This window comes from Aethalodelphis obliquidens, unplaced genomic scaffold, assembly GCF_003676395.1.
Source record: "Aethalodelphis obliquidens isolate GAN/ISIS:26980383/991018 unplaced genomic scaffold, ASM367639v1 scaffold61, whole genome shotgun sequence".
Lineage (NCBI taxonomy): Eukaryota > Metazoa > Chordata > Mammalia > Artiodactyla > Delphinidae > Aethalodelphis > Aethalodelphis obliquidens.
Window position 1 is genome coordinate 1270310 of NW_020838005.1, and position 12296 is coordinate 1282605.

Below are 12296 nucleotides of genomic sequence, written 5' to 3' on the forward strand. Positions count from 1 at the left end.
AGTAAATTTCTAAAATAGAAATCATTTTTCTCTTTGTTCAATCTCTGATGGACCATCTAAATATCTCTGACTTTCCATAGCTCTGCCTTCTTCACCAACAGGAGGGTAACTCAGGACACAGTTGGAAAACTTCTTGTGCATCTTTGGAGGACTGCATTCGTTTGCATCACTTATACTGACAAGACCATTTACACACTTTCAACAAAGAGTGGTGCCTCAGTGTCCAGGAAAAGAATGCCTAGAAACTTCATTATGAGATTAAATACTCTAAAAGACAAGTCTGGCTTTCTTTCAACAAAAAAGATAAAGCGTTATGTAACACAGTGAGCAAAACAAATTGTTCCATTTTTGTTTCTTCTTGCTTTTCTGTTTTTTACTATGTGTGTGTGTACATGTCTGTGTGTATATGTGCAGTACTCTGTAACTTAGGCTGTTTGAGAGGACTTCTATTCAACTCTTTTCTCCAGATTTCCATTTCAGTTCCTCTTAAGAGCTCTGATCAGTAAAATGTAATGCAGCAACCTCAATACTATTGAATATTTATCTCCTCAATGGTTCAAAACTTTAAAAACAAACAAAGGAAAAATACACTGACAAAAACAACATTGCCTAAGACTCGAGTTGGTATATATTTTCTGTAAGGGACTAGATAGCGAGTATTTTAGGTTTTGTGGGCCATGTGGTCTCTGATGTAACAACTACTTCTCTGCAGTAGCCATAGACAATACATAAACAAATGGGTGTGGCTAAGTTCCAATAAAATTTTATTTATAAAACTGGTGGCCCACAGACCATCATATCACAACCCCTGGCTCATAAAATACAATGGATGCAATTTTATTTCTTAATTTTGTGGAATATCACAGAGCAACCTTCCAAATAGTGGGTTACAAATCATTACATTTAATATTCCACACTAAATACAGCTGGAATATCCTGTCTCTAGCAAGGAAAACTCCCAGGAATAAAACCCCTCCATCTGAGGGATAGGATTGAAATTTACCAATGTGAGTGAAAACTAAATTAAGATAAAACTGATAAAATTCTCCTTCCTGGTCAGAAGATCTGGTACAATCATCACCATTTTCTCCTTTCTCCACTCCAATCCATCATGCCAGATGTCCTTATCATATGAGAAACAGGTCTGACAATATTTTTTCTGTGTTTAAAATTCTAACAGCTATTGTCTTCAGGATAAAGTATCATTCTGTTACTCTGGCAAACTGACTTCTTCATATTCCATCTTCAACCTACCTGGAAAGCCTTCTTTCATGGCACAATCCACCTCCCCAATCCCACTTAACATGTTCCATTGTTAACATCCCCATTGATCACCCAATCAAAGGATCTGTCAGAATTTTAGATATGAGTTGACTTCATCTACATTGTTTTTAAACAATTTCATTTAACTTCATAGCAATACTCTCCTACAGAGTTCATACCTTTGAGCAAATCTCATCATTCCATTAATATCCAACTAATTTTTTTTTTGTCCTGCTTAAAAGACTATTACAGTTTCTACAAGAATGTATTACTCAGTTGAAGCAACTGAGAAAGTTCAACAAAGGAATGGCAGAAGCAAAGATTAGAGGGGCTCAAGCCGTAACAACAAACAAAAGAGGAAAACATAACACAAAAACAAAACAAAAGCATACTTCCTCACTTCATAGGAAGAGAATGAGAGTAAATAATTTTCTTGGGTGACGTCTCCTTAAGAATTAGGGAAAAATAAGTATGATTCTTAAAAGAAGAAACCAATGAAAAAAATTAAAACTCTCAATCTCAACTTTCTCTTTCTATTTCTGCTTCTAACCATGGCCACTAGCAGGCAGCAGGACCATCACCAACAAAGCACCGTGGAAAGCAAAGGCTCAAAATACTCCATATTTGTATGGCACGTGGCTAGAGTTTGAAACTGGAAGGGAATTTCAAACCTTATGCAGGGGCTGGTTACTTTGAAAGATTAAAAGTATTTTTTTTTTTGAGATTATCACTACTGTAGGATTTCTCTGTTATGCTCAGAAGTGAGAGAGCAGGATAATGGGAACCTCACACATTGTCTAAGGGACTTGGGCATACACAAAGCTCCACCATTTGCTGATTACCCTTGAATGGGTGAATTTCCTTTTTGAGACTCAGTTTTTTCATCTGTAAACTGGCTAAATTATTATTTAACTACCACATACTGTTAACACTGAACGAGCAAGTGACGGACAGAGTGAATGCTCAGGGTATAAGTTTTATTTCACCAAGCTTTTAATTTCAAGGCTGAATCAAGACTGTGCATTCTGAGTTAAGGAATATCCAGGTGCCAATACCCCTCCCTCCCTTAATGTTCTCTTTGTGAGGTGACAACTTTGGCCCCATGGGGAGCTTCTGGCACAGGTTTGAGGGCCATTCCCAGCCTCTGCTCCACGATTAATGAAGTGCTGCTGGTACAGTAACATCGAGATCAAGCTGTGCCGGAAGGTATTACTGTGGGTGAAAGCAGTCTACAGAGTTTGAGTGGGCAGACTGTAGAGATGGTATCACATTCTTTCCCATTTTCAGAAGAAAGGCACGATCGATATCCAAGTTATTCGAAATATTACTATGACCCTGACTCCTACTACTTGATGGTCCATGAATAGTCCTTAGTCACAGTGATTAGGGGGCTTTTAAGCAGGCTTAGGTTAGCTACACAGAGACCCAAAGAAGCTCCCATTTTCAGGAAAATGAGAATTATTGTGAAATTTTTGTTCAGTCCCAGTGAATCCATAATATTTATCATCTGTTCTATAAAATGAGTGTAGCAATAATGTTATGATAAATTATAATCAAGTTCTTACATTACTATTTATTGAGTACCAACAACATACAAGGTCTGGTACTGTTAAGACTCCACAGGTGACATGTGAATGCTCGCCGTGGTCTCTGTCTTCAAAGGGCTTGCACATATTTCAGAAGATAAAGTGAAAATTATACTAATAATTCCTATGACTGCGAATATTTGAGAGCAGTGATAGGCAGAGGGTAACTTCAGATATATCACTTTATTAAGAAATAAACAAACAAACTTACTCGATACTGTGGATTCCACTATATCTAGTCTACCATAACAAGCAGAGGAGAAAGACTCACTCGAAGGTACTTACATACCAACATGCAGACTGTAGAGCAGAGCTAGGCAGGGTATCAAGAGTCAGGGGAAGGAAGGAGCAGCGCATGCTATGCTGGGAATAGGGGTAATAGAAGTATCATGAAGAATGTGGTACTAGATGTGTTGGGTTCAGGGAGGGTAGACAGGGGATGATGGCCCCTCACCCCAGACAGTGATTTATTATATTTGTCAAATTGGAGGCAAAGGGTGGCATAGAATGAAGCATATGATGAAGCCACAGAAGACTGACAAGTATACTCTGAGTTCTGTTTAATCAACCTTGAACAAAGATGTTTCAGCTGAAATTGTAGGCAGATGAAAGGAGGGCCAACTGTGTAGGAGAACTCCCACAGGCATGCTGATAAAAGGAGCAGGGGCACCAAGAACTGAACGGGCCAACCAACCAAACGGTCACTTGGCTAAAAGTAAAGTCCTTACACCGTTTTGTTGATAATCTTAAAATATCGTGCTAACAGTGGCTAGATAGGATAACTTATGTCTCCTTACATTTGACCATCCATGCTACTAAGAAATCCTCTTCAGAAAGGCAGAAGAGGCCAGAATCTCAGTCATTCATTGGTAATACTCAGTTTCTTGAAAAGAAAATGTAAGCTCTATGGACAATATCCTGAAATAAATGGTTACTTTACACAAAAAGTTTATTGAGAGTCTGTTAAATGCAAGGAACAAGCCTAAGCATTGGGGGTATAGTACCAAACAGAAAAAAATCTCTACATTACATTTTAGAACAGGCAGAGGATGAAAAATAAATACATGAATAAAAGTCTTCACTGACCAGGTACTAAGAAGCCTTCATTCACCAAGTGGGAAGGGGGGTACGGAGTGCTTAGATATTTGTTCAAAGACAGGTGCAATCTAAAATAGAGTGAACAGAGAATGTCTTGGTGAAAAGGTACTGAGGAAAGAGCTAAAAGAGGTGAGGGAGGGAGCCATAGGGATGTTGCCTTGAAGCGACAATGGGCTAGCGTGTCCATCCCGGGTACAGGGAGAAGGACAGAGCAGCTGAAGAGAGCTGAGAAGAGCCAGTGATGAGGTCCAAGAGTAACAGGGCTCCAGACCATGTAGGGACTTGTAAATCTCCACAAGGAATTTAGCTGCCACTCACCATTAGACGGCAAGCCACTGGAGGATACCAAACACAGGAATTGACGTGGCATTGCTTCCATTTTAAGATGATCACTAACTACTTTTGGAAAAGAGACTACGAGGGAGAGGCAAGGATAGAAATGGTGAAACCACTGGTCAGGAGGTTACTGTAGTAACAGACTGTGGATTTGCTCAGAGTGGTAGCAGTGGAGGAGAGGAGAAAGATTAGATGCAGAGTATATTCTGAAGAGCTTCTGGAGCTTCCTGAGAGATGGTGTATGGAATATGAGAGAAAGAGAGGTGCCCAGGCCAACATCAAGGTCTTTGGCTTGAGTAGCTATTTTGATTGACAGCATTGTCATTTCCTGAGATGAGCGGGATGTGCGGAGGTGCAGTTTTGGGGATGAAAATCAGGAGTTTTGTTTCTGTGTATACTGAATTTGTTATGCTCACTAGACATCAAAATGGAGATGCCAAACAGACAACCGGAGTCAAGGAAATAATTCTGGGACCTATGAATTTGGCAATCAACAGCAGCGCAATAGTTTTTAAGACATGTGATTTGTTGAGATCTCCAAGGGAATAAGTATAGACAGAAAAGAGAATAAGTTCAAAGAGTGAGACCTGAGACCCTCCAATGTTTAAAGGTCTGGGATATGTGGAGAAATGAGTGAATCAAAGTTAAAAAAAAAGCATCTAACGAGAGAGAAAAAGCAGGGCTTCCTTTCCAGTAAGGATAGTGTATCAAAAAAAAAAGAGAGGGTCAAATGACAAATCGAATATGACCAAGAAATGAAATTGGGACTGAAAATTAACCACAAATTTAAAATATGGAGATCATTGGTGACCTTGATGAGTAATTTCAGTACAGTAGTGGGTACAAAAGAGATTGTCTCTTGTACCTGACTGGAGTGGCTTAAAGAGAGAATGAAGAACTGAGAACAGTGATTATAGATAACTCCTTGAGAAGTTTTTGCTATAAAAGGAAAATAGCAAGGTTGCTGGAAGGGCATGAGAGATCAAGAGAGTTACTATAAATTGTTTAAAAATGAAAATTACAGCTTGTTGAGGAGTGAAGTGAAGTGTGACATAGTTCTGTAGGAATTGGACTTGTGGATAGGATCATGAATGCTATCACTTATGCAACTGGAGAAAATCTAATTGCATTTCATTTCATACCCTGTCACCACTTGGCTTTAAATCTATGTTGTTTAAACATTTTGACCTTACCGAAAGTTAGTGTATTCCCTAAAGATCTTATGAAACAGTTAAATTGAAGGTGAGAAATAATGTCAACCCTTCAACAAAATTGAGAGTCGTATATGTATTATGCACTATTCATTAATTATCTCATTAATCTACACAGTGATCTTGTGTAGGAAGCACTATTATCTTTAATTTGCCACGAGGAAACCAAAACTCTAGGAATATTAAGTAATTTGTTCAATGTCACTAGTTAAGTAATGTAACTATCAGAATTAAGAGGTGAAATTTCTATGCACTCTTTTTAGTCTGGGTCTGCCATTCCCCAGGAATAACCTTGTCCTTTTGGGTAGCAGAGTGAGTCAATTTTTTTATGGCTCTTGTTGCATTTATAACATGACATTTACTATGCATATTAATTTGTGGAAAGTAGGGTAATGATAAAAAAAAAAACTCCGAACTTGTCATTATTCTATCAAGTCAAAATTTCTACTTACAGTGAAGAGGTCTTGGAAAAGGAGAAAAAAATTCAGTAAAAGCATGGAAACATAGCATCCTGATGTTAAAAAAAAATCTTAAAGATCAAATAATCTGATATTCCCAATTTATAAATAAGGCACTGGGGCTCAGAAAATAAGTGATTTGGCAGAGGTAGCGGAATTAGTCACAGGTGAACACAGAGTTCCTGATTTTGAATCTAGTGTTCTTTTCAATGCACTTAAAACACAATTAATGGGCTGAAACTAGCTTCTACAAAAAGAATTGCAAGTTCCCCTTAATTAATGTGGTTTTGGAGTACTTTATAATGATATTTCTTTTAAAGTCAGACAGAAAACGCTAACCTTTATTCCAGTATTTCTGTGTGAAGTTTTTGCCATTTCTATTGTAATTTGAATAAGATTTTTTTTTATTCACTTCATTCTCTTCATTCACTTGAATTTACTGCCCCTTTTCTTCATGTTTCTCTTGGCAAAGGACATACAAGAATAAGTATTTTGAGTCTGCAGAGTGCACCGCCGTTTCTGACTTAGAATATATTCTTTATCATCTGTCATGCTTCCTGGGCCTCCACTATTGTGAATTCACTCTGTTAAGTCCTTAAGAAGGGGGGCTTCCCTGGTGGCGCAGTGGTTGAGAGTCTGCCTGACGATGTGGAGGACACGGGTTCGTGCCCCGGTCCGGGAAGATCCCACATGCCGCGGCGCAGCTGGGCCTGTGAGCCATGGCTGCTAAGCCTGCGCGTCCGGAGCCTGTGCTCCGCAACGGGAGAGGCCACAACAGTGAGAGGCCCACATACCGCAAAAAAAAAAAAAGAGGAAAAAAAAAGAAGGGGTGAAGGGATTGCTCTCTAAGTTGCTGGCTAGGAGAGGGAGAGGTGGACTGAGGGAAAGAGAGAAGGACGCTAAGGACGGCAAGCCTGAAGGGGTACCTGGATTGTGAGGGAGGTCAAAGGGAGAAAGTGGACATGCGCTTCACAAAGCTGGGAAGCCCCCAAGACACATACTGCTTCACTGCTTGTTAAAGGGTGATCCTAGTAATGATAAGGATTGGACACAAGAATGTACAACCTCCAAACCCCTCCCTGAAACCAAGATGGCATTCGATTGGAGAACCTCCTACGAGAGGTTGCTTCACTAATTTGCAGCTAAGATATGAGCGGACAGAACGTTCTCATATTTGTCTAATTTTTAAAATCTGCTTTTGTCTGATAAGCAGACTTCCCAGAGCCACTTTGACAGAAATCTGCTTCAGGGATCACTGTTTGTTTCTAAAGCTTTATATACTTTAGTGATGATGTTAATTTAAACACAGAAAGCTGTGACCTGAGAGTGAGAATAAATTATAAACTAGTTATATTATAATATTGCACTATTCCACACTAGTCACTTGATAGAGCTTTATGAGAAAAAATAAAGTTTCTTTTCCCCTCAAAAAAAGCACTAGTGTATAATAAGAACACAGAGCCATGCAGAAATTTTATCTTAATGTCTGCTTTCACTTATTGATTATGGGTCATGAGTAAGTTCGAAAAATTTTTCTTCTTTGAAAGTTGTTGGCTGTTTCACCTGGATTAGCCATGGATAATGTCACATCTCTAATCTTATAGACATGCTAGAAAGTTAGCTCAGCCATAACTAAAGGCATCAGACAAACGCCTTTAAGCCTTATCCTTTAACATGACACCATAAATAATTGGGATTTCACAATTGGTATTTTAAACATTGTTTATTCTAGTTTCCACAATTTAGACTGTAATAAAGGCAAGCTCAATATAGTTCCAACCTATCACCCAATTTAAAACGCTCTCTTTAACTGTCACTGTGAATGAAGCTGCTAAGTTCCATTTGATATGTAGATGAGTATTTGTTTGGTGATGGGTCAGATATGCTGAGTACGCCCATCAGTCTTCAACTATCTCTTGTAATGACCTGAAAGATTATCAGAAACTCTACTGGTAGAGATGCTCATTTGGATTAAAGTTGTTTCAATTACGTTCAAAATTTTTAGAAACACACGTGGATGTAGCCAGATAATAATCATGTTGCAAATTAGGTTTATTTCATTCAACAAATTTATATTGAATACAGTGTGTATATGCAAGGCACTGCTAGATTTGTGGTACCAGAGTAAGAAAAAGCCGTTAGTTTGGTTGAGAACCACCTTGTTAGTGACTGTATATAACATTCCAAGAATCGAGCCCTGGGGATCTGAGGTATTTAGATACTGGGGAGGGAAGGATGATGCAACAAATGAGACTAAGAAGAAGCAGTGAATAAGCACGGAGGAGATCCACAAATGAGCTAAACTCTTCAAAAGGTGAAAGTCATCAACAGTGTCAAAGGTTGTAAAAGGTCAAGTTAGTGAAGATTGAGAATTGATCACTGGATCTGGCAAAGGTGCAGATCATCGGTAACATTGACAAGAAGTGTTTCATTGAGTAAAGGATGAAAAGTATGTTTGGAGTAATTTCAAGAGCAAATGGGGAGAGAGGAACTGTACATTCATCTTTCAAGAAGCTGTGCTATTAAAAGAAGTCAGGAAAAGAGTAGTAGCTGGGTGGAAGGTAGGGTGATGTAAAAGAAGAAATGCTTTCTGAAAAGATATAAAAATGGCAGCATATTTGTATATATACTAATTGAGAGTATTCAGTCTCGAGAAAGAACTTGCCAGAATGATGATATTGGGGCTAGGGGACAAGAAGAAACGAAATCCAATATATTAATGGTGGGTAGACCTTAGAGGAATGGGCAGTACATTTATAGAAACAAGAGAGAACTAGTCTCTTGTCTTAAGAGACTATTGTCTTAAGACTTAATCCAGACTAATATGAAAATTTCCAATATGAATCTACAAGATGAGCCTGGACAGGGCACGAAATATACAAAATGAGTTGGGAGCATCTTGTAGTTCTAGAAAGTAAGGAAGCTCTCAAACAAACGAAAAAACAAACCCAAACCCACATTGATGGGAATATGTCAAGAGAACACAGGGGGCCAGCTGAAAGATCTCTCAGTAGCCAAAAGGACAATTTGAGCAACAAAGGCAATAACATGGTTTTGGACCATAACACAAAGTATCAGTTAATATCCATGAGCCCATATTGATATAAATAAAAGACTGAACAAGTAAATTAATGAGGGAGAATAGACAAATCTCCCATAAGGAAGAATCAAAAAATTGATGTAGAAACGTGCCCCCCGCCCCCGCCAGGAGGAGCCCTACCCTTTGAGCATGGGCTGTGCATAGTGATTTCCTTTCAAAGAGTAGATAGAATAATATGGAAGGAGGAAAAAGTATAACTTTAAAGTGGAAAAAGCTGACAAATGCTACCTCAGCAAAGCAGTCCATGGTAACATCAGTAATAAGTCATGTTGACAGCATGTACTCTTTATATGATGTGATGAAAAGTGGCACTTGATTTTGTTTTCTATCAAGTCACCATAACTCCAGTCTAAACATGAGAAAAACATCAGAAAAACCGAAATTGAGGGAAAGCCTACAAAAAACCTGACCAGTATGCTTCAAAACTGTCAAGGTCATCAAAAATAACGGAAGTCTGAAAAGCTATCACAATCTAGAGGAGCCTAAGGAGAAATGACAACTAAATATAATGTGTCCTGGATGGAATCCTAAAACAGTAAAAGGACATTAGACAAAAACTATGGAAATCTGGATAAATGTAGCCTTTAACTGATAATATCAATCTTGGTTCATTAGTTGTGACAAATATACCAGAGTAATATAAGGTGTTAACAACAGGAAAACCTGAGTTGTGGGGTCCATGGGAATTTTCTGTACTGTCTATCCAATGTTTCTCTAAATCTAAAATGCTTCTAAAATTAAAATGAATTCAAAATTAAACAAAAATAAATATAATTCTAAAATAAAAAAAGTGAAAATTTTGTTTATTGACAGCAGAATGACAAGATGAAAAGCAATGTTATCACATTTAACAATATTAACAACAGTTTCATTATATTAGCTAATATAAAATCCATATTCAAGCACTGAAACTTCAAAAGTCCCATTATAACATCTTGTTACACACACACACACACACACACACACACACACACCCCTATACATATAGTTATGTCGTAAGATGGGATTCAACCCTTCTTATTTGATTGAGCACCTAGTTTCTTGTCTGGCCATCTATGAATTCTGCATCTTTACAATAAAGTTCTAATTTTATATTAAACTTGTAATCAAAAAAGTCCTAACTAATGCGTTCCTCACATTCAACAAACACAAACCTCCCCTCTTCCTCCCTCAAAGCTGCCCCTCCTTCAAAAGATCCACCTTTCAGTGGTGAAAAAGTTAAACCAGAAACCTGGGGCAATCCTTGACTCTTTTCTTTTGCCTCCTCTATCAAGCAATCCCTAAGCCTTGAAGATTCTAGTATGTAAATAGTCTTTGGAATCATCCACTCGTCACTATTCCTGCAGCCACTCCCCTGCTCAAATCACCTGTACACCATCAATAACCTGTAAATTCTTTTTCTGCCTACAGTCGTGATTTCTGCTGATCCATTATCCATAGTAAGCAAGCCATCTAAAATACCAGACCAACTTCTGCATTCTTCTGCCTAAACCTTTTGCTTCTCTTTGCTCTTAGGCTAAAGTCCAAATCCTCTTAAGTGACTTAGTGGGCTGTACATGATTTGACTCTTTCCTAACTTTTCGTTTCTCATTTCTATTCAACTTACACTTGATTTTCTGGCAATATTAAACCTCTCTCTGTCCTTCAAATGTGTCAAGCTTCTTCCTACCTCAGGGCCTTTGCATGTGCTGTTCCTTGCCCCTGACCCCTCTTTTCAATATCTCTCACACAGTCACTGAATTTCTCGTATTATGATGCTTATAATACCCAATTACATTTGCTTGATTTTTTCTTTGCCAAGCTGTGGCTTCCTTGAGGGCAGTGACCTGTATCTTGTGCACCACTGTTGAATAAATGAATAAACATATACCCATAATCCCATCAAGACATACAAATACAAATATGCTCATTAACATTTCACTATATTTATTTTATATCATATTTCTTTGTCTATCCATTCCTCTATCATCCATCCATCCTCCATCTTATTTTTATGCATACCAAATTATATTGCAGACATTAGTATACTTCCCCCTAAGTACTTCAGCAAGCATATCATTAGAGTTTAATATGTGTTGACAGTTTTTCTTTTGATGTAAAATTTTCATGCAATGAAATGCACAACCTCAAGTGTACATGCATTGAATTTTGATGAATGCACGTACCTGTGTTACCCAAATTTCTATACAAGTGAATTATAAAAGAACTGTCACTCAGAAAATTTCCTCCTCCTCCTTCCTAGTCAACTTCTCTCAAAACCTATTCACAGAGATTTTACTCATCATAGATTATTCTGTCCATTCTGGAAGTTTTTATAAATAGATTTACACTGCATGTACCCTTTGTGTAAGGCTTCTTTATTTTAGCATTCCATAGACAGAGATTCATTCATGTAGTTCATGTATCAGAAGTGTGGTTCTTTTCCTTTCTGAGTACTACTCCATGATGTGTATGTATATGTATATATATATATATATATGTGTGTGTGTGGGGGGGTGTATATACATATATATATATATATATGTATACACACACACACACACACACACACACACACACACACATTAGCATTTTTTTATCCATTCTATTGATGCAGACCTTGGCTGTTTCCAGCACTTGGCTATCATGAGTAAAGCTTGAATGAGCATTCTTGTATAGTCCTTTTATAAATATATGTTTTCATTTCTCCTTGGTGAACGCCAAGGAGTGAAGTTTCTGGATCACAGGGTATGTATATGTTTAGTTTTATAAAAAATTGTCAGATCATTTTCCAAAATACTGCGAACAATGTATGAGAATTCTAGTTGCTCCAAATCCTCTTTGTCATTTTGTGTTCTCGCCCCTTTTGAATTTTAGTTATACTGGTGGGTTTGTGGTGATATTTCATTTTGGATAAGTTTTCAGTTCCCTGTTGAAAACTTTTTTATGTGATTATTGTCCATTTGTATATCTTTTGTAAAGTGTCTGTTTAAATATGTACCCATTTTTAATTGGGTTAATTGTCCTTTACTGAGTTGAAGATCTTCATACAATTTGGAGATTAGCCCTTTGTCAGATATATTTCTTGTTAACTGTTTTCTCCGCCCTGTTACTTTTTATATTCATTTTCTTAATATTCTTTTAAAAAGTAAAATTTATAATTTTGAAGAAATTTCAATTTACTAAATTTTCTAACGTTTTCAGGGTTTTAGTTTTGGTCTATTATCATCTTGAATTTGTGTTTGTGTTTGTGTGTGTGTGCCTG

General features: G+C 37.5%; 1 protein-coding gene across 1 annotated transcript in view; it reads left to right on the forward strand.

Moving 5' to 3' along the window:
- The first annotated feature begins 4625 nt into the window (after window positions 1–4625).
- Window positions 4626–12296, forward strand: part of ADAM7 (ADAM metallopeptidase domain 7) — a 173251-nt gene continuing 165580 nt past the window's right edge. Inside the window, 1 exon segment of the mRNA XM_027087951.1 lies at window positions 4626–4810. Coding sequence (XP_026943752.1) covers window positions 4626–4810 — 185 coding nt within the window.